General features: G+C 35.7%; 5 protein-coding genes and 1 non-coding gene across 7 annotated transcripts; all 6 read left to right on the forward strand.

Annotated features, from left to right (window-relative positions):
- Positions 1-1,016: 1,016 nt before the first annotated feature.
- On the forward strand, positions 1,017-1,741 carry BNAA09G12530D. Its single transcript, XM_013803879.3, has one exon. The coding sequence runs from the start codon at positions 1,086-1,088 to the stop codon at positions 1,548-1,550; it is 465 nt and encodes a 154-aa protein (XP_013659333.1). The 5' UTR covers positions 1,017-1,085; the 3' UTR covers positions 1,551-1,741.
- A 308-nt stretch (positions 1,742-2,049) lies between these two features.
- LOC125578894 lies at positions 2,050-2,150 on the forward strand. The gene has a single exon (XR_007316971.1). It is a non-coding gene; the product is annotated as a U6 spliceosomal RNA (small nuclear RNA).
- A 538-nt stretch (positions 2,151-2,688) lies between these two features.
- On the forward strand, positions 2,689-3,844 carry LOC106366518 (ABC transporter I family member 1-like). The gene has a single exon (XM_013806127.3). The coding sequence runs from the start codon at positions 3,037-3,039 to the stop codon at positions 3,724-3,726; it is 690 nt and encodes a 229-aa protein (XP_013661581.1). The 5' UTR covers positions 2,689-3,036; the 3' UTR covers positions 3,727-3,844.
- A 1,547-nt stretch (positions 3,845-5,391) lies between these two features.
- Positions 5,392-8,568, forward strand: LOC106366519 (probable DEAD-box ATP-dependent RNA helicase 48). Its single transcript, XM_013806128.3, has 9 exons — positions 5,392-6,383; positions 6,455-6,561; positions 6,631-6,686; positions 6,772-6,999; positions 7,065-7,358; positions 7,447-7,542; positions 7,610-7,825; positions 7,904-8,086; positions 8,164-8,568. Exons 1-9 carry the CDS (start codon positions 5,455-5,457, stop codon positions 8,392-8,394), a joined length of 2,340 nt encoding a protein of 779 aa, XP_013661582.1. The 5' UTR covers positions 5,392-5,454; the 3' UTR covers positions 8,395-8,568.
- A 1,352-nt stretch (positions 8,569-9,920) lies between these two features.
- Positions 9,921-13,858, forward strand: LOC106366521. The gene is made up of 9 exons (XM_013806131.3): positions 9,921-10,122; positions 10,196-10,263; positions 10,331-10,961; positions 11,047-11,343; positions 11,427-11,735; positions 11,837-12,175; positions 12,312-13,325; positions 13,415-13,442; positions 13,523-13,858. The coding sequence occupies exons 1-9, from the start codon at positions 10,014-10,016 to the stop codon at positions 13,653-13,655; spliced, it is 2,928 nt and encodes a 975-aa protein (XP_013661585.2). The 5' UTR covers positions 9,921-10,013; the 3' UTR covers positions 13,656-13,858.
- Positions 13,859-13,971: 113 nt separating this feature from the next.
- On the forward strand, positions 13,972-16,840 carry LOC106366522 (probable N-acetyl-gamma-glutamyl-phosphate reductase, chloroplastic). 2 transcript variants are annotated; one of them, XM_013806133.3, is made up of 14 exons: positions 13,972-14,073; positions 14,158-14,227; positions 14,336-14,473; positions 14,848-14,955; positions 15,044-15,130; positions 15,222-15,272; positions 15,351-15,422; positions 15,498-15,617; positions 15,695-15,755; positions 15,833-15,913; positions 15,996-16,075; positions 16,151-16,240; positions 16,321-16,449; positions 16,535-16,840. In XM_013806133.3, exons 2-14 carry the CDS (start codon positions 14,171-14,173, stop codon positions 16,640-16,642), a joined length of 1,182 nt encoding a protein of 393 aa, XP_013661587.1. In that variant the 5' UTR covers positions 13,972-14,073; positions 14,158-14,170; the 3' UTR covers positions 16,643-16,840. The 2 variants fall into 2 exon arrangements, with proteins under 2 accessions (XP_013661587.1, XP_013661586.1); XM_013806132.3 differs by lacking the exon at positions 13,972-14,073 and having other exon boundaries at positions 14,093-14,227.
- The last annotated feature ends 4,963 nt before the right edge of the window (positions 16,841-21,803 follow it).

Genomic DNA, 21,803 nt, shown 5'->3' on the forward strand with positions numbered 1-21,803 from the left:
TTTGAAACAATAAATTACAACATATAAACAATCAAAATGTTATCTTTAGATCTATACTATTAAAACTGAAATACAATTAGTACTTAGCTTTAACCTTTTGATTTGAAATATTATTCATGATATATATATATATATATATATATCATATACATGATAAAAATCCTATCAATTCCTATCAACTAAAAGAATTGAGTATTTGAAACAATAAATTACAACATATAAACAATCAAAATGTTATCTTTAGATCTATACTATTAAAACTGAAATACAATTAGTACTTAGCTTTAACCTTTTGATTTGAAATATTATTCATGATATATATATATATCATATACATGATAAAAATCCTATCAATTCCTATCTACAAACCCAATCGATTCCTAAAACCCAAAAAACCAAAACCGAGCGGGGTACTTCAATATTTAAAATATAATAAAATAGTAATTACCCGAATTCAGGGTTTTTTGATATTTATAAGTAAAAGATATCCGAAAATCCTGAATTGTCTGAGTTTTTTTCCTAGTTTTCTAGGTTTAGTTTAGCTTTTTGGGCATTTTTCGGAATTTTGGTTTTAAACTTAAACCAAATCCAAACTATTTATAATTCAATTCCACTTTGGATTTAAAAAAAGAAAACAGAAACCCGATCTAAGCCTCGACATTAACCGAACTGATCCAATCCAAATGAAACCATTAAATTGTTGTGTTTGAAATGTCTATGTAATTATCAAAACTCCGCATGAGCAGAATCTAGTGTGCACATTAGTTAAGAAAAAGGACAAGAAAAATTATGTTAAGACATCTCCTCAGGTTCTGCAAAACAAAACCGGTTTTGATCACAATGCATCATCTAAGTATTTAAATTATTAAATGCAACATCTTATCATGATGATACTTAACCATTTTTGTCAATCTCCAAAAGTTATTCTTAAACCCACTTGAAAGTTATTCCATCCCAATCCTTTAATTGCAACACAAGGCACTGCTTTTGCTCTCATATTTTATAAATATAGACTTAGAGATGTATATTTGCATTACTTGCATTCCCATCCTTTCTTTTAGTGTTACAAAAATCTGAGATAAAGAATGAAGCTAAGCGAGTCAGAGAAGCATAAGAGACAACAACACTTCGACCACGATCTTAAAAACATGATATCCTCATTAACCCACATGGGAGCAGACAAGGCAGGACCGAGCCAATATGAAGAACAGGAGAATGGGGAGGAAGATGTCATCAGAGTCATCACGCTTTCTGGAACCAACCTTGGAGCCACCATGAAGACTGAGCTTGACGACAACCATGTAGACAGCTACAAAAATGGCGACCACGAGCTTGATTCTCTGACCACCTTTGTTAACAGCAACTTCCAAGCTGTGAACAACTCGTTAATGATAGGCGCCAAGTACGAGACTCATGATCCAGGCGTTCATCTTGACATCTCAGGAGATGTGGAGAAACCTTCGATGAAGGCACCAGCGAGGGGAACAAGGGGAAAGAAGGACAAAAATCCTGTTAGAAGAGATCGTCGAGAATCTGAACACACAGATTGATTTGGTGATTTCAAGAACAAAGCATTTTGGCTTCTGTTTTAATTCTCTTTTCGTTCTTATCTTCTCTAAATAATCAGAGAAGTGGTGCATGACAAAGCACTTTACTTTCTCTTCAAGCTTGTTGTTTTAACTTACCCTAATTATTAATATACAGTCTATATTCTCAATATAAATAACATGATTTATAATCACGTTAAATCTTGAAACTGTGCATTATGCACAGTGATGTGGATCCTCTTACTTGGTTGATGAGGCGAACGGATGTTTCATTATGCTGGAAATGATAAACTAAGTGATTATAAGCTTCCTTGCCCCTCATTGACCTGCATCATACCTGAAATACATAAATATTTTGATAGAATGATCATAGAGATGAACTCTTATGCTGTAGACAGGTACATACCAGATGAATTCATGGATATTACCAGTTATGAACATAAGAGTTTAACTAAACCAGATATGAATACTTAGTTAAGACACTTCAAGATTACAATGAAGAGTCCCTTTGGAACATCCGATAAAATTAGAACGGTACAGAGAAGATTAGCATGGCCCTGCGCAAGGATGACACACACAAATCGCGAAATGGTTCAAAGTTTTTCTTATTTTCATGTTCAAAAAAAAATTACAATGAAGAATATCAGAAAACTGCAAAGTTTCAAGCTAACACAATACCCAATTAGGCTCTCAAGTAAGAGCATAAGAGAAAAAAAACATGGGATACAGAGTTTTAACATTTAAAAAAAGAAGAGTTTTAACATAGAGACATGCGTAACACATACAACTGAGCTTCAGAATTGTCATATTCCAACCAATAGAGAACCGATGCAATTATAAATTCTCTTGCGGATTTTCATTTTCTTAGCTTCTACAATTGCACTGCCCATCTTTTTAACGTAGATACATGCTTAACACATAGATGAGACAACCGAAGTAAGTAAGTTACATATACAATTTGGGGTGCTTTCTCAAGAAACACATTTATTCAAAGCCTCAGCAATATATAATCACAGATGGGGTCCAGAGTCAATGGTTTCTTAAGCTGGACATAAGAGACAATTTGAGTCACCTGAAAGTAGAGAAATACATTGCTATAAAAGATTTAACATAGCCAAATAAAATACACAACACTAAGGAACAAAACCAGTAAAGATCATCAATGATGGATAATTTTCTCAAAGACGCAGGAATGAAGTTTAATTACAAGAGATTAGACACGGAACAGACGATAACTTTCCAACCTTAAATCTTATTATTATTGACTTGCTTTTAAATGCAGCGGAAAAAAAATGCTACTAGTGATCCAGTATCAATCTAACAACACCATAAAACTAATTCTGAGAATCTTTGAACTTATAAAAGCCCATAACAAGCCCAATAACAACACAGCCGACGAAACGCCTTTGTTTGAGAATCCTGTCCTCTCCGCCGCTGAAGCAGCTCCGTTCAACAGTTTGCTTCTTTCACACTCTTCTTGTCCCCAAACATGTCTCCATGGAAGCCTCCGACCCCTCGCCTCCTCCTCAAAAACGTCTCCTGCATGAGAAACGCGCAGCAGATCCTCCGCCACGTCAACGTCTCCCTCCACGACGGCGGAGCCCTCGTCCTAACCGGAACCAACGGATCCGGCAAATCAACCTTCTTACGAATGCTCGCCGGATTCTCAAAGCCCTCCGCGGGCGAAATCCTCTGGAACGGCCACGACATCACGCAGTCAGGAATCTTCCAGCAGTACAAGCTCCAGCTCAACTGGATCTCCCTGAAAGACGCAATCAAGGAGAGGTTCACGGTCCTCGACAACGTCCAGTGGTTCGAGCTCCTGGAGAACAAGATCGGGAAAGCGCAGCCGGCGCTGGAGCTGATGGGGCTAGGGAGGCTGGTGAAGGAGAAGTCGAGGATGCTGTCGATGGGGCAGAGGAAGAGGCTGCAGCTCGCGAGGCTGTTGGCGATTGATAGGCCCATTTGGCTTTTGGATGAGCCCTCCGTTGCGTTGGATGATGAAGGGGTGAGGCTGCTTGAGTTTGTTATCGGGGAGCATAGGAAGAAAGGAGGGATTGTGATTGTGGCGACTCATCTTCCGATTGAGATTGAGGATGCGTTGATCTTGAGGCTTCCTCCTAGGTTCCCTAGGAAGATGACTTTGATTGATATGCTTGATCGTGCTGACATTTCTTAGCTTAGGATCAAAAGATTGTTTGATTATTTTGTTTGTACTTTTTTTTTTTTGTTTGTACTTGTTGTGTAAGGGAATCAAATAATGGATTTGGGACGAGTTAAACGTATACGTTTGGACATTGACCTTGTGTTTTAAATGGCGCATGGCGCTCTAAGGCGAGGAGGTTGGAGCCATGCGCCTTGCGCCATGGCGCTACAAGGCGCTCGCCTTATGGTTAGAATGCTTTCAAACGTGGTTTAGTTATATACAGCTTTAGAGAACTTATATATGCATTGATAGATGTTCTTAGGTTAGAACTTTGAAGTGTATGTGTTAGCTACAGACGTGTAACTATTTCTATGGTTACATACAGAGGATAGTTATAGACTAGACTCGTATATAACACTAGTACAGTCAGCTATACCAAACTGTCTTATTTATACACACTAATATAGTCAGCAACAAGTTAGTCATGCACACTAATATAGTCAGCTATGTACAGATATATAAACCCCAAAACACCAAAACAAAGAACTTGAAACAAAAAAAACTAAATTCAATTGATCAAATCCAACAAAACCTAAAACTCTGAAGATCTAAGCATTATGTTTTAAGGATATTTAAATGGTCGAGAAAGTAGTGATAGAGTTCCAAGATGTTTTAAGGGTTCCGTCAAAGTAGTTTTTTAACGGAAACGCGCGCCTTTGAACCAAGGCGCTTATATTTAAGCCAATGGCGCACCATGGCGAGCGCCTTGAGGAACTAGGGCTCGCCTTAGAGGACTGAGGCGCTGGGACCATTGCCACGGTGCGCCTTGCGCCTTGGCGCAAAAGGCGATCGCCTTTTAAAACACAGGACCTCCCTGTCTCTCTATCTTAGTTCTCAGAGTTGCATTTGATCTCTTCATTCTTTGAATTTGGTTTGTCTAATTAGTTTCTGGGTTATGGTTCTGTCGAATCTAGTGAATTTCCACTGATCCAGTTGTAATAATGAGTGAAAGTTTCGAGCTTTTTATGTTTGTTTGTTTTGTTTCTGCAACTCTATAGTAATGTCTTGTCTATTACAATTTTTGGGTGAAGCTATATAGGCTGCGGCAGTGACGATGTAAGCAGAAGTTTACACTCCAGAATAATGGTTCTTGATTATGTCTTTTTTCTTTCTTTACTTGTTATTGAAATGTTCCCTTATTCACTCCACAACCATTGTTTTGGAAGATGACTGTCTAGAGAGGCACAAGAACAACTTCTCTTCATGCTTTTTTACTATGTAATCAATGAACTTATAAACAGATGGAACTAACAAATCAAAATTTGATGGAGTTTTTCAAAATTCTAGGTTTTATTCATCAGAGATAATGAAAGTGAGGTTAAAAAAAAAGGTGAGGTTAAAAAGACTGCTAAAATCTTTGTAAATGAGATTTTGGTTGGCTAATTAATGCCTAAAACATAACCAAACAGTTTAGTTTTTCCCGGTTAAATTAGAGATCTAAGTCTCATGAAACCGGGCTGGAAAGGCTAACCAACTAAGGAATTGACATCAAAATAGGTTCTTTTAAAACCGATCAGCCAAGGGTTCGACACAATAGCATAACTAATTATTTTTCCTACCGGTTCAATTACATACCGATTCTTTCATGAAAACTAAACCGGATAACATCACTGAAGCGCTTTACAATTACAACCTTAAACCCTAAAAAGGCTAAAACCTTCCTTCACTCTGTTTCTTTTCTTCTAGCGTCACTCACCGGAAATGTACTCAACGATTCTCCGGGAACGATCCGGATCCATATGGAGCCTAATCCTCTCTCGTAACATGGGCGGCGGTCCCAGAACCTTCCCGGGAGGTCTCAACAAGTGGCAATGGAAACGCATGCACGAGAAGAAAGCCAGAGAGAAAGAGAACAAGCTCTTAGACCAAGAGAAGCAGCTCTACGAGGCTCGGATCCGGTCAGAGATCCGAGCCAAGATGCTGGGAGGAAACCACGATTCAAACGAAACAAAGGCGAAATCGAATCAGAGCCACGGACCGTTGAGTCCCCAAGAACATATCAAATCCTTGGCTGATCGGTTTATGAAAGCCGGAGCTGAGGATCTGTGGAACGAAGACGATGGACCTGTTAAGAAAACGAATCAAGGGCCGAGATTGAATCATGGAGGGTCACGGTCAAATTCGCCAATTGATGTGAGGAGTATGGTAATGGGTAATGGTAGGAGAGGTTTTTCGAGTATGAGTCATAGAGGTAGGTTTAAGAGAAATGAGAGTTCTTGTGATGAAGGAGAGGATTTTGATTCTAAAAAGTTTGATACTTTGAGTCCTTTTTCTTCTGGGTTTGCTGGTAAGAAGGAGAAAGTGAAGAGTGTGAGTAATGTTATGAGGAACAAAGGTTTGTTTGGGAGGAGGAAGTTTAGGAAGAACGATAGCTCCACTGAAGAAGATTCCGAGGAGGAAGATGGGAAGATGAATGGGTGGATGGATGTGAGGAGAACAGGGAGCAGTGCGTCGTTAGGGAACCATGATTTCAAACTTATTAAAAGAGTGCAAAGGAATGTCACTGATGAAGAGCTTTATCCTCCTTTGGATATCAACGACGTTAGAGATGATCTTAGTAAAAGAAAGTCTGTGGAAAATGTAATGGAGGTGGATGGAGAGCCAAGTGACTCAATTTACAGTGGAAGAAGGTATGTTAACACACTGTGTAAGGCTTTTAGTTCGTCATGTTTGGATCTTGATGTGGTTTTTTGTTTTGCAGATTTGATGAGTCTAGTATATCTCCTTTGACTCTGAAGGCTCTTTCTGCTTCTGGCATTGTTAAGATGACTAGAGTACAAGATGCCACCCTCTCTGAGTGCTTCGAGGGTATGTATCCTTCTTGTTCGTATCTTGATTGCTCTTTGTGCTTAATTGACCATTCTTTATGTAAAGCAGGTCAAGATGCATTGGTCAAAGCCAAAACCGGAACAGGGAAAAGCATGGCCTTTTTGGTATTTCACAATCCCTTGTTCCTATATGATGAGCATTAGCTTTTTGTTGTTTCTTTAGATAACGCTGTTAAATTGAGAAAAACAGCTTCCTGCAATTGAAACAGTTCTGAAAGCTATGGAAATCAGCAACGGCGTTCACAGAGTTCCTCCAATACTCGTTCTTATCCTCTGCCCCACAAGAGAACTTGCAAGCCAGATAGCTGCAGAAGGCAAGGCTCTGCTCAAATACCATGAAGGAATCGGTGTTCAGACTCTGATTGGAGGTACCAGGTTCAAACTTGACCAGCAACGCCTACAGTCCGATCCGTGCCAGGTTTGACCGCTCATGATTCCTTTGTGTTATACTCGTTGTGGCTAATCTTGTTATCTTTGTTGCAGATACTGATTGCAACTCCGGGAAGGCTTTTGGATCATATAGAGAATAAGTCTAACATAACGTCACGTTTGATGGCGCTTAAGTTGTTTGTAGTCGACGAGGCTGATCTCTTGCTAGACTTAGGATTCAGGAGGGATGTCGAAAAGATCATAGATTGTTTGCCTCGTCAAAGACAATCTCTTCTCTTTTCTGCAACCATTCCTAAAGAGGTCCGTCGAGTATCTCAGCTTGTTTTGAAAAGAGATCACTCATATATCGACACAATTGGTCTCGGTTGTGTAGAGACACATGATAAGGTAACTCATAAACTCTTCTTTTTTTTTTTGTCTTAAAAGCCTGATTCTTGGGTCTGGTTATTGAGTTTCTTGCTCTTTGGTTTCTCAGGTGAAGCAGTCTTGTCTTGTTGCTCCACACGAATCTCATTTCCACTTAGTACCTCATCTTTTGAAAGAGCACATCAACAACACAGTCGATTATAAGGTAAACAACCACTTTCTCATGTCCTAACATTTACAATATTCTCAACTATTCAATTTCATTCTCTCAGATAATAGTGTTCTGTTCAACCGGTATGGTAACATCACTGATGTACACTCTGCTCCGGGAAATGAAGCTAAACGTTAGGGAGATTCACGCTAGAAAACCTCAGCTCCATAGAACACGTGTGTCAGACGAGTTCAAAGAATCCAAAAGACTGATTCTTGTCACGTCTGATGTGTCTGCCCGTGGAATGAACTATCCAGATGTTACTTTGGTTATTCAGGTAAAGCACACAGGCTAAACTTGTTTCATATCAAGAACAATCTCTTATCAAAACTTGGTTATCATGTTGTTGGTATAGGTCGGTATACCGAGTGATAGAGAACAGTATATACATAGGCTTGGTAGAACCGGGAGAGAAGGCAAAGGAGGCAAAGGGTTGCTTTTGATTGCTCCATGGGAGAGATACTTTCTTGATGAGCTTAAAGATTTGCCAATTGAACCAGTTCCAGTTCCTGATCTTGATTCAAGATTTAAACTTGAGGTTTGTTTTGAGTTCTTGTTACTGTGTTGGTACTTCTAACCGGACATTGATAATGAGTATCGTTTTTGTGTGAGCAGGTTGATCAGTCAATGGGTAAGATTGATACAAGTATCAAAGAAGCAGCATACCATGCTTGGCTGGGTTACTACAATTCGGTTCGAGAAACCGGTAGGGATAAAACCACGTTGGCTGAGTTAGCTAATCGGTTTTGTTATTCTATTGGTTTAGAGAAACCTCCTCCTTTGTTCCGTAAAACCGCGGTTAAGATGGGTCTCAAAGGCATTTCCGGTATTCCAATTCGAAAATAAACCGAACCGGGTTTTGATGATTTACATTATCATCTCCTCCAATGTATCAAAATTGACTGTGAAAGATGTGGGTTATGTAAGAGTTGAATACAAAATTTATTAATTTTCATTATTTTATTTGTTAAATGTTAAGTTTTGAATTCGAAAATATAAATGTGATATTGTCATTTTTAATTGTTGAATGTTTTCAACTATTGCTATTATTAGAAAATCACAGAAGAGTTATTCTTGGGTTCACTCCTTACAATGAACTTCTAGGTTCACCAACCAATAGAATTTCATTATTTCAAATTCGATATCTTTTAAAAAAGTAAACAAAATATTCTCAAATTATATTATGTTTTAAAAATAAAAAGGTAAAAAAAGATAATAATTACAGAAAAAAAAATAAAAAAAAAATATATTTTTAACATTGTCAACAAAACACTAAGCCCTAAATCTTAATCCATAAACCCTAAATTCTAAACCCTAAATCTTTGGGTAAACCCTAAACCTTTGGGTAAACCGTAAACCCTTGAATAAATCCTAAACTCTAAATAAAAAACACTAAAACCCTAAACCTTTGGATAAATCCTAAACTCTAAATAAAAAACATTAAAACCCTAAACCCTTGAATGTTTTAGTGTATAGTGATTTTGATTTAGAGGATTTATCATAGAGTTTAGGGTTTATCCAAGGGTTTAGGATTAAGGGTTTAGGGATTATGATTTAGAGTTTAATGTTATGCTGATGACGTAAAATTTTTTTTTGTAATTACTACTATTTTTTTACCTTTTAATTTTAAAAACATAATATAATTTGACAATATTTTGTTTCCTTTTTTAAAAGATATCGAATATAAAATAAAACAATCATATTGGTTGGTGAATCTAGAGGTTCGCCCTAAGAGCATCTCCAACCCACCTTTATTTCTACCTCTATAATAGCATTTAGAGGCAAAATCACTCCAACCCATCTCTATTTTTGCCTCTAAAATAGAGATTGCTATTTTTTCCTCTATTTATAGGGGAAGAAATAGCATTCCTCTATATTTTGCTCTATATATAGAGATCTCTATTTTAGAGAAATACATTGGAGTAAAACCCATCTCTATTATAGAGTTCCTCTATTTTAGAGGTAAAAATAGAGAAATACATTGGAGATGGTCTAAGGGATGGACCTAAGAATAAGTCATCACAGAAAACCAATAAATGTTACAGTACAAAAAGAAACCATTCTTTCTCTGTTTTTTAATATAAATCATTTTATATTTATGCACGTAGATTAAGAAAACTATTAATTTTTTATATTTTTTAAAGAAAAACGTCATTAATTATTTACCTAACCACAATTCAACCAATAGAAAAATAGAAGATATATTACCTTTAATTATATAATATTAATTATTAATAAATTTTACATAAAAAACTGAAAACAATATATAATTTAAAACAAAAAAATTTCTCTAAAACAACTTATATTAAAAAACAGAGGAATTATTATATTTTATTATTTTTGTTATTAAAAAACCATCTTATTATCATAAAAATCAAAAACCCTAAAACAACTTTTCGACTGCCACCACCACTTCATATCTCACCGCGCTCGTCTTCTTCTTCGTCGTTACCTGAACCTGGATAATGGCGGAAACTGAATCGCCGGAGCTCAACTGCGTGTATGTAGATACGAACTTAGGCACTCATCTCTTGATTCTCGTTGACAACCATGAAACCGTCTCCGATTTCAAAGGTGAGAGAACCCCACTTACTCTCGTCTTGTATACTCACTCCATCGAATCTCATGATTGTGGTTTTGCATGTAGAGAAACTTTGCAAGGAGCATCATCAGTGTTTCCCAAAATTTGGAGAAATCAGTGTCTATGCGGTTAAGGTAGTAACGTCTTCGTTGTTTTCATATTATGAATGTTTTGGTTTAGTAAACAACTATTTTGTTTCAGGTTGAACGTCAGAATACAAGGGGTCTCCTTTTCGATTATCACTTGCCAGATTCTATGTATCTGAGTATGGCTTTCGAGGGTGTCAGTCATAACTGCTGGTTTGTGTCTCTCGAGGCCGCCGTGAGTGTGGTTGACAAGGCTGAGCTTATGGATGCTGATGAAAAGTGTTCAGACCTTGAGAAGAACAAGGAGATTGCGGCTGATTGTCTGGCTTTAGATGGATATACTATGAATCAGACTCTTGAACAAGATTTGGGAGCTGAGAAGACAACAAAGAAGAGGAAGCTGAGAAGTTCGGATGGTGGAAAAAGTGGGAAGAAACCTCCCAATCATGAGAAAGACAAGGAGATTGAAACTTATTCTCTGCTTTTGGAAGGGTTTACGAAGAACCAGACTCCTGAAGAAGATTTGGAAACTCCAGTAGTTGAGAAGACGAGAAAGAAGAGGAAGCTGAACACTTTGGATGGAGAATCAAGTCTGAAGAAACCTGTGGTTGATGTCAGTCAATCTCCTGCTGCAGCTGCTGCTACGACTGATGTTGATGGGAGTCATGAGTTATGTGGAAATGTTGCTTCTGAATCTTCACCCAGAGAAAAACTGGATGATATTCTTACGGAAGCAACAGGAAAAGGTAACCTCTTTTTAAAAGTTATATGGTATAGATAGTGATTCTTGTTATACTGTGAAGTCGTAATGCTATTTCTGACTTTATGTAGAGATTGAGATGGGGGAGAAATCTGTGGAAGATTTGGAAGGAGATAAAACGGAGAACAATGATCTGGTGAGCCACTCGGAAAACATTTTGGACACTAACAGTGGGTTGACAGCCAGGCCAGATACAGAGAAGAAGAAAAAGCGAAAGAAGAGATCAGAAAATGACATCAATCAGTCTTCTGCTGCTGCTACTGTGAGCGAGATAAACGAACTTCCTGCAAATGTAGATCCTGTTGAGGCAACTCCTGAATCTTTTCTGATCTCAAGAGGCAATCCTCTTGCAGAAGCAAGTCAGCAAGGTAATTTCAGCTCGTTTCTATCTACGTTCAGTTCTCGGATAGGTTGTATTATCAACTCATAATGTTATTGGTGATTCTTGTAGAAAATGATATGGCTGAGAATTCTGTTGACGATGTAGCAAGAGATAAAACTGAAACCGACAATCTAGAGAGTCACACGGCAATTCATCTGGACTCTAACAATTTCGAGAAAGAGACAGAGAAAAACTCAAACGATGACATCAATCAGTCTTCCTCTGCTGCTGGTGCTACTATTATAACTTCAGGAGATGTTGTGAATCAGATAAATGAAGTCCATGCAAATGTAGATCTTGTTGATGCTACTCCTGAATCTCTTCCAATTTCAAGAGGAGAAAATCTTGATATTCATTTTGCAGAAGCAAGTCAGAAAGGTAAATCCAGTTTGTTACTGAATTTTATTTTCATATATGCATAATGCATTCTGGTAATGTTTTTATCATTAACTGATAATGTTTTTGTTGATTCTGTGTAGAAAATGAGATGGTTGAGAAATCGGTTGAAGATGTGGGAAGAGATAATACTGAAACTGACAATATAGCGAGCCGCCTAGAAAATCTTTTAGAGACTAACAGTGGGTTGACACCCAGACCTGATACAGAGAAGAAAAAAAAGCGAAAGAAGAGGTCAAAGGATGACATCAATCAATCTTCTGCTGCTATTACAACTTCAATGGATATTGTGAATGAGATAAATGGAGTTCCTGCTAATGTAGATCCTGTCGACGCTACTCCTGCTAATGTAGATCCTGTCGACGCTACTCCTGCATCTCTTCCTATGACAGGAGGCACCTTTGCAGAGTCAAGTCAGAAAGGTCTTTTCCGTTCTTTGTTGAATAGTGTTTGTGTTATCAACTCGTAATGTTATTGTTGACTCTTGTTTGAGGTTTGTATGAACTAACATAACACTGAGTGTTTCGGTCAACTTATATGATGTAATTGCTTGTGTAGGAGATGAGATGGTTGAGAAGACTGATGACGATGTTGGAAGTGGAAAAGCTATACCAAGTGCTGCAGAGAATATTCAGACCGAAAACGTTGAAATGGATGATGCTGACGATGCTAAATCTGTGAAGACTACTAAGAAGAAAAAGTCAAAAAGAACCAAGACCCCAGCTAAAGAAGATACAATGTTTGCTTCTGGTGCACAGAATGTTGAAGCTATCGAAGCCGTAGATGGAGAAGGGACTGATAATGTTATCAGAAATGTATTAGATTCTTTGCAGGAAAATGATGAAACTGCGGGAAATGTGGACACAACTGTGAAGAAATCAAGCAAGAAATCGAAGAAGAAACACTCTTCAAAAGTTGTAGAGTCCCAAGTATTGCCAGTTGAGGTAAACAATGCTGCCCTTGAGGAGACTCCTCTCATCAACAACCCTAAAGACACTGATGCATTATTCACGCCAGTTAAGAAAGATGCCGAGAGTGATGCTTCACTTTTGAAAAAAAGTTCTGAGATTGCTGAGGATAATAGCCTTTCCAAGAAAAGTCCAATAGGGAAGGTTGATATGGGAGATAATTTTGGTTGCAGCCCAAATAAAGAGAAGCAAGATCAAGTGGCTGGTGGAGCTAAATCTAAAAAGGAGAAGAAGAAGAAGGGGCTTGATCTTCATCCAAGCGGTTCCATTGCGGGGTCATTGAACTCAGTGAGACCGAAAGAGAAAAAATTTAGAGGTCAACAACCAGCTAGTTCGGGTGCTAGTCATTTGCAGTCAAGGGTTAAGAGTGGACGCAGTGGATCAGTGAAAGCTACTGTCAGCAGCAAGAAACAAGAGGTGAAGAAAAGCTCTAAACCGGTGGTGGCAGTGGACAAGAGGAAGACAAATTTCTTTGAGAATGCTGAGAAGTGTAATTCGTCAGAGGATGAATATAAAAAGACTTCTGATGTCTCCACCAAAACACCATCAGATTATTCATCAGACAATGATAGTGATGTGACTTCTATGTCTAGGAAGCTGCAAGGTAACCGACCATATGAATCGCAAACTAACATAATATGCTCTTACTTTCTCTAGCAGATATGCTAAGTTTTCCATGGTTGATTTGGACAGGAAACAATCCGGCTGGAGGAGCAAATAAGTAAGTGAGACCAGTTAGTGGTATTATTTTGATACTTATATATGGTCATGAAAACTTAGATGTCTTGTTTGAACACACAGGTTTGAAGGGAGCCTACAAGATTTGCTGAGAAGATCAAGCAGTTACAAGAAGGCTTTAATTAGAGCTCAGTCACAACCCGATATAGATGATGACTCTCCGGTAGATTGCGTCCCGGATAGCCAAGGCGTTTAAGTTTGGCCGTTTTGGTTAAGTGTTAGACTAAAGAAACTGAGACAGTGATGCTTAAATCTTCGAAAAAAAGTCACGGTTTTGCTTCTTTTCCGACATTTTATGTCTGATCAGAAGAGTTAGTCACTGTTGCAACGTCTATCTATGTTTCTGGCTTTTTTTTTGTAAGCATGTTTCTGGCTTTCTATAAACCTTTGCTTGTGTTATTATTGGTTTCTCTCTTTGCAAGATCAAGTCAATTACAGAATTACTAGAAAAGCAATCATAAAAATAAATGAGAAAACCGGGTTTTTGAACGGTTTAATATATAAATCACAGACCGAACAGAGAAGCGGGTTCGACTGGTCGTTTTTAGGTTTTCGTCGCATAGTCTCTCTCTCTCTCTCTCTCTCTTTTTTTCTGTCGTCGAGAGAGTTAAGAGGTTTGTAGAGACATGTGTTATGCAATTTTGGAAATCAATCTCTTCTTCTTATTCAAATCTAGTCTTGACTTTTGATTGTTGCAGAAACCAATCGAGAATGAGTAGCTTGTCGACATTGAGTTCAGTTTGCTTGGAACAAGGATGCTGGTCCAAGGTTTTTGTTCTCAAATTCACAACCTTTTTTGTATTTGCAGTTTCCATATTGATTATGCAAATGTGTGTTCACTTTCTGCTTAGATTAATTTTCTCTGTTTCCCAAAAGGGTGAAAGGAAGATACGGGTGGTAGCGGATAAGCGAGTGAAGAGGCCATCTTCGATGAGCTTCAGAGTTTCAGCGAATAGTTCTGAAAAGGATATTCGTATTGGTCTTCTTGGTGCAAGTGGCTACACTGGTGCTGAGGTCGGTTTTGTACATTCTCAACTTCTATGTTTCAAGTCTTACTTTCATTTGTAATCTTTGCTTGTTTAAGTGATATCTTTTTATTTTGAAACGAATTAAAGCTTAAGTAATGGTATGCATTTTGTTGCAAGTTTGTGGCTTTATAGGTGTTTGCCTCTTTGTTTAGCTGAAGCACTGTACATATGCAAACCTGTGAGTTTAGCTGTGTTATAGTGTCACCCGTTTTAAGGTTCTACACTATTACATGTGAAATACTGAAAAGTTTCATGTGTGATATATCCAGTCTAGGTAGCTTCTAAGCAGTGTACATTTGCTTTGGAGAAGGTTCTTCTTGCTAACAAAACGATGCTTTTTATTTTATTTTTGAATGGCAGATCGTTAGGCTTCTTGCAAACCATCCGCATTTTGGTGTCACTCTGATGACTGCAGATAGAAAAGCTGGCCAGTCTATGGATAGCGTTTTCCCTCACCTCAGAGCTCAAGTATATAACTCATTTCTTCTACCTGTTCCAATGATACTTTGTGGGTGTGGTGTATAGATGCTTAAAACCATTTTCTTTCTGTCCTCAGAAACTACCTAGATTGGTCTCAGTAAAGGATGCAGATTTCTCTACTGTCGATGCTGTCTTCTGCTGCTTACCTCACGGAACAACTCAGGTCCTTTTTTTGTTTTTTTGATTCTTCCCATTGCAAACTTTGTTCCTAAGCTTCTCGTAGCCCAATGGAAATGAGTTTGTATTTCTCACAGGAAATCATCAAGGGACTTCCCACCGCTTTAAAAATTGTTGATCTTTCTGCGGTAATGCTCTAAAGAAATGGTTTTTTAATATATTCTTTCTTTCTGTGATATGCCTTATTTATAGAATGCTTTCTCTAGGACTTCCGGTTGCGTGATATCTCTGAATATGAAGAATGGTATGGTCAGCCACACAAGGCAGTAGAGTTACAGGTACTTTTGTTCTCTTGATTGTTGGTCTCTTGTGTTCATAATGTTTACACTTACTGGGTCTCTTGCTTGGTTCAGAAAGAAGTTGTGTATGGCTTAACAGAGTTACTAAGGGACGACATCAGAAAGGCTCGCCTTGTGGCTAATCCAGGCTGTTACCCAACTTCAGTTCAGCTTCCTCTTGTTCCTCTACTAAAGGTTTCTTTTCCTATTTCCTCTAATCAGACTGTCTTGTTTTCACTTCATCTCTAGACAATGTGTTGGTTTTGGTGCAGGCAAATCTCATCAAACATGAAAACATAATCATCGATGCAAAATCTGGTGTTAGTGGAGCAGGTTTGATCTTTACTTTGCGGTCATTATCCATTGAAAACATGAATGCAGTAGAATCTTAACATAATCTTTCCAATCAGGACGTGGTGCTAAGGAGGCGAATCTGTACTCTGAGATAGCCGAAGGCATCTCTTCTTATGGTGTCACAAGGCATCGCCATGGTATATTATTCAGAAACTGATTATCACAGTTGAGTAAAGAATGTATATTAAGTTCATTGTTTCTTAATTATGTTTTTTGCAGTTCCTGAAATTGAACAAGGGTTGTCTGATGTTACACAATCTAAAGTAACAGTCAGTTTCACGCCGCATCTCATGCCTATGGTACAACAATCTCAAGCCTCTTCTCTACAGTTTTCACTGTAAAACATTCAAAAATAATCCTCGTTGTTTGAGTAGATCCGCGGAATGCAATCGACTATATATGTGGAAATGGCTCCTGGAGTTAGAACTGAAGACTTACACCAGCAGTTAAAATCGTCTTATGAGGTGATGGTTTACTCTGTGTTGTACACCAAGTCAATTACTAGTTTTGTTTAGTTATTTATGTTTTCGAAAACGTTTTGTAGGATGAAGAATTTGTCAAAGTGTTGGAGGAAGGAGTTGTTCCTCGGACACACAATGTTAGAGGATCAAACTATTGTTTCATGAATGTGTTTCCTGATCGTATACCTGGACGAGCTATCATAATCTCAGTGGTAAACTATGGCATAACCCTCCATCATCTCCTATAAACTTAGTGTATAGAAATAGAATGTACTTATCTATTTGTGTGTGTTGCAGATTGATAATCTTGTGAAAGGAGCTTCAGGGCAAGCGTTGCAGAATCTTAACATAATGTTGGGATTACCCGAAACAACGGGACTCCTACACCAGCCTCTTTTCCCTTAAGGTGATTAGCCTTTTTAAAGGGTAAAGAACAACTTCTTGTCTTCTTGTGTGTCTAGAAGATTTCATCTGTCTTGAGTTGTTTTTTTTTCTACTCTTTTACCTTCAAAGGATCATTCCTAAGCACCATGTGGCTGTTACGATGACAGTGTGGGTTTATTTTATGATTCATTATAAAGACTAAAAGCTCTTCTCTTACCATTATAGACTATTGGTTTTGTTTGTTTGTTAATTACGTTACAGAACTTATATTGTTGATCCTCATCCTCTTTATTGCAGACATACAAAACGTAACCTAAAATAATTACATTATTTCAAAACTTGTAACCGAAAATTTTACATTGTAAGGAGGACATACTCGATGATGATGATTCAAACCTCAGCTTTCTTATGCCGTGGGTCGAATAAGTCCAGTTCTCTCTTTCTATTAGTCTGTAATCACTTTTCTTCTTCCTCCTTCACTTGACTGTAACGTGAATAATCTCTTGCATTGTGATCTAATCGAACGCATTTGTTGATGCGTCAATGGCCAAGATTGACACGTATAAGAAGTAAATGGCAAATACTTTTCATATGTTTTTAATATTGTATTATGAGAAAGAACCTTAATATAAAGATCTTTTCTAAATTAAAAAAAAAAAACTCATTTCCAAAAAAATATACAAAGTTACATTTTCAGAAGGAAATAACAAAAAAAATAATGGGGGTGATTGGTTGGGTTTTATCTCCTTAATTTAGCTTTATTTATTTTTAAATCACTAAATTTTACTAATCATGCTGTAGCTTTACTTTTAAAAATTAAAGTCTACATCAAGTTTTTATTTAGTTTTACTAATCATGCTTTAGCTATATTTTTAAAGCTACAACAAAAAAAATAAAGCAAAACTTTTTCTTATGTATTTTAGGCAAAAATGCTACATCATCTTTTTATAGGTTGTAGAATCTGTAAAATGAAAAAAATATCTACAATATCAAATAAATTATATAATCATAATAAAAACTTTTATAAATATTTTAATTTTGAATTTGAGTTTTTTTAATTATTAAGATATTTAAATAATAAAAATATTCTTTACATATCACATTTTAAATTACAATAAATTTTGATAATTTATAAAAAAAATATTAATATAAATTATTTTAATTCATATAAAATAATAATTTTATATATACAATGTTTCATATATTTTATTTTAAAATATCTACAGCCTATAATTTACAGCTATAACAAATTTAAATACATCAAAAGTCTCTGCATAAAAAGTTTAGAGTAACAACTTTACAGCTACAACCAATTTATATACAGCTAAACATCTACAAATAAATTTTTAAAGCCACAGTCGAACCAATCATCACCATTAATGTTTTTCAAAATGGATTTAATTTCTGTTTCAATCTCTTTATTCAATTTGCTTAGCATATAACAAAGTGTAAACTGTTATTATAGTAAATAAAGTTAACCACTTACCAAAAAATAAAACAAACAATAAGTCAGTTTAAATTATGTATCATGACAAGCAATATGATTATAAATTTATATGTATATCACCCGGGTTTTGATTCATTAGAAAATAAAATCTGATTGTTTTGGGATGAAATAAAATATAGCAGAAAAAGTTAACATAACTGATAAAATCTGTCAATTCCTAATCCGTTGGCGAAAATAGTGGAGTTGGATCAACAAAACCCCGGCAAAACCTATAGCTGTTGGACAACGTTTTGCAGTTTTTAACTGATATGTTAACGAATAACGCCTAAGCAACCTGTTGTAAAAGTTACATAAACAATTGTGCCAAAACACTTATTTCGCAAGTCAATGGTGTGTGATTAAGATATTGACGAACCGGAGTGACCAACGCGAGCACTCCACCCGTTGAGGTATTTACATGAATACCCTTAGATCTAATTGTTGTTTCTCTTTTTTTTTTGTTTATTTTTCGAAAGAATGTTAAATTTATTTAAACAAAAAAACCATTTTTAAAATGAATGTAACTTCAGAGCTTATTGTTTTATAATTATGACTGACAATAACACAAATTACAAAACATATTCTTTTTCTCGGTTATCTTGTAGCGAACCAAATTATCATAGCACCATCAAATTCTTGTTTTTCAAGTCTCAAATGACATAAAGTACACTCTACGCTTCACGAAGACGGTAAAAAACTAACTATAAAGATAGAAAAAATAAACTCATTACACTTACGTTCAAAGTCTATTATTAAAGTTTTGTATCCTCTTCATTGGATAACGCAATCTTTGGATCGTTTGTATTGTGAATATGTATCATGAAGTTATATGAAACATTTTTTTTTTGAACTAATAATATGAAAGATTGAGACTGAACTAATTTATGTTAACACTTTTTGCAGTGATATTAATCATCAATAGGTTAAAACAAAAAAGCAAACGTGACGTAGGTGAAAATCCTTGCAGGATATAAAAATCCATCTATCATCTAATTTTTTCGCCGCTACTTCAATTATTGACACAATCATTGGATTATACACGTATAAGATCAGTATTTCTTATACGTCAAGAAAGGTCAACTTCGTCAAAACAACTAATATTTAATAGGAATTTTGTTTGTTTCCTTCTCATATAATACAAGTCCATGCCAAGATCTCGTTACTAAACAAATCTTAAGCTTAACTCATCCACATCTTAACATAAACACAAAGTCCGTCAAGAAACAAAAAGCTCTTCCCGGAATAAAGAAAATGAAGCTTTGGAACACAAGATTATCGTTTATAATCATTGTGATCGTTATTTTCCCCGGGCTTCATTTCTCCTCAGGAGGCCGCAAGCTACCAAGCACGACGGCGATGAAGGAGTTTCAAGAACGGTTCCGACAATTAAGATTTCACAGTGAGAGAATGCTACGAACAGTTAGCCCCGGCGAGAAGTACAAGCAGATCTACGGAGTTTCACTTAAGAAAATTCCGGGCGGTCCAAACCCACTTCACAACAAATGATACGTAACATATTTATTTCATTTTAAAGTTTTCATTTGAGGAAAAAGTGAATTACATAGGGCAAATTTTGTCTTGTTGTATTAATTTATGTGAGAACTTAGATAGGAAAAATAACTAATACGTATGTAAATGATAAACTAATTTAGTAATTTAGTTTTGTATATATATGAGGAATGTCTTTTGAATAATTTGATAATAGGTCGTTGTTATAAAAAGCATCTTCCATATATATATATGCTAGTTTGTCAGAGGCCGTAATTTTTACTGTCATTGGTCCAACTTCAATAATTTAATTTTCTTTTCTTGATCTAAGTTTGTCAGTTGTTACTATGAATATATAGAGACAATGTTTTCGTATTAAAACTAGACTGTTTACAGCTTCAAAATATTATAATTAATTTGAAATTTGTTTACCAAAGAAATTGATGAGTTTAAAAAATCGATCAGTCAATGAGCAGAAGCAGACATAAGTCATACATTTACCAAACAGGATGATTGAATTATAGATCGCGGACTTTAATAAACATATAACAATTTCACTTTCATGTAATAGTAAGGCGATAATTACGCATTTACGAGTTAAAAGTCAACAAAATGTGTAAGCACTAGGCAGGCACTGCCATGCGTACCTTATTCATTCACTTTGTTGTTTTTTAAGCTTGGATGTCAGATAAAAACATATAACAATTTCACTTTGTTGTTTTTTAAGTCTTAGATGTCCAATAAAAACATATAACAATGTCACTTTAATAAACAAATAACAAGTTCAATTTCTTGTATAATAGTAATAAAAGCGATAATGATGCATTTAGGAATCAAAGTCAATAAAATGTGTAGGCACTGCACTGCCATGCGTGTGTCCTCTTTAATGTAAATAAACATTTTAAACATGAAAATCAACAACGTTTTATTTTTAAAAATACTAGGGGCTTGCCGGCGCTCGGCGCCGGTTTTATAATATTATTTAGTTATTTTGATATATAATCTAAATATATGGTTTGGTTGTTAACACGGAGTTTTTATGTTGCTTTATAAATTTTTTAAAAAAATTTATGGTATCTTAGAAAATAAACTTTTATCGAAGACATATATCTTTGTGTCTTCAATAAAAGTTTATTTTCTAAGTTTATTAGCATCGATAGAAAAATATATAACATATTTTGCTTTTCTAACTTGGAAAACTTAGTTCTTACAAAACATGATAAATGATCTAATATGCAAAAATGTGATGTACATTTTGTGTATACCATTGGAAAAAATGTAGTTTTCACATAAATTTGTACTCAAGTCTGATCATATACATATTAATGAACTGTCTTTCATATATGCACTGAAACAGAATTTTTTTTTTCTTTTTTTTTGTAAGCTGAAGCAGAAATTTTAATATGGGTTATTTTGTTTATTGGATATTTTAAAGTCTTTTAGACTGATATGAATCGTTTGCATAGAATTGTATTATTATTTTGTTTGTTTTTGTTTTGTTTTATTCTATATTTCATTTTATTATATATATATATATAAGTTGGTTGTATATATTTTGTTTGTTTTTGAGATGAATCGTTTGCACTGACACAGTGGTAGCATTGTATTATTATTTTGTTTTTGTTTTAGGAAAAGCATAGTCTTTTTTTCTGAAACATATGACCTTTTATTTGTTACAAAATTTGTTCTGACATTGACAGATGTTCCAAATCATATAACAAACAACAACAGATTTTGTAATCTTATAGTAGTGAAGAGAAGTAATCTTATAATGCGTATTCATAGCTTGGCTTTTGTGGTGATTTCTGGTCACCTGCATTTGTGTTGGCGCATATTTGATTGTTGGAATTTTTCTAATAATCATCACCCGATTTCAGCTATGATCCTTTATATTAAAACTTTATACAGGCCAACTTGTTACCTTACAGAAAAAGCATCATGTTAGATCAGAAATCATATTACAATTGTATAAGTAAATCTTCTACTCAACAAAACCAGGTAGTCAACACCATTAGCATATTTGAGCAATAAGAATATATATACTTATCCACACCGAGGGCACAAAATTATTGCATCTGGAAGCTTTAAATCCATTTGCATAAATAGAAACAAAGTATTTACAAAATATGGAAAGCTCTCATAAAGTACTTTCAAAGCGAAAACATATAACTGAAAATCTAATCTGTGAATTTTAAATCAAGATTCAGT

This window comes from Brassica napus, chromosome A9, assembly GCF_020379485.1.
Source record: "Brassica napus cultivar Da-Ae chromosome A9, Da-Ae, whole genome shotgun sequence".
NCBI lineage: Eukaryota > Viridiplantae > Streptophyta > Magnoliopsida > Brassicales > Brassicaceae > Brassica > Brassica napus.

Coding starts and splice junctions, on each gene's coding strand:
- LOC106366519 (XM_013806128.3), top strand. CDS start 5,455: ATGTACTCAACGATTCTCCGGGAACGATCCGGATCCATATGGAGCCTA. Junction 6,687..6,771: donor GGAAAAGCATGGCCTTTTTG/GTATTTCACAAT, acceptor TGAGAAAAACAG/CTTCCTGCAATTGAAACAGT. Junction 8,087..8,163: donor ATTCAAGATTTAAACTTGAG/GTTTGTTTTGAG, acceptor TTGTGTGAGCAG/GTTGATCAGTCAATGGGTAA.
- LOC106366518 (XM_013806127.3), top strand. CDS start 3,037: ATGTCTCCATGGAAGCCTCCGACCCCTCGCCTCCTCCTCAAAAACGTC.
- LOC106366522 (XM_013806132.3), top strand. CDS start 14,093: ATGCAATTTTGGAAATCAATCTCTTCTTCTTATTCAAATCTAGTCTTG. Junction 15,756..15,832: donor ATCTGGTGTTAGTGGAGCAG/GTTTGATCTTTA, acceptor CTTTCCAATCAG/GACGTGGTGCTAAGGAGGCG. Junction 16,076..16,150: donor CGCCGCATCTCATGCCTATG/GTACAACAATCT, acceptor TTGTTTGAGTAG/ATCCGCGGAATGCAATCGAC.
- BNAA09G12530D (XM_013803879.3), top strand. CDS start 1,086: ATGAAGCTAAGCGAGTCAGAGAAGCATAAGAGACAACAACACTTCGAC.
- LOC106366521 (XM_013806131.3), top strand. CDS start 10,014: ATGGCGGAAACTGAATCGCCGGAGCTCAACTGCGTGTATGTAGATACG. Junction 11,344..11,426: donor TGCAGAAGCAAGTCAGCAAG/GTAATTTCAGCT, acceptor TGATTCTTGTAG/AAAATGATATGGCTGAGAAT. Junction 13,443..13,522: donor CCGGCTGGAGGAGCAAATAA/GTAAGTGAGACC, acceptor TTGAACACACAG/GTTTGAAGGGAGCCTACAAG.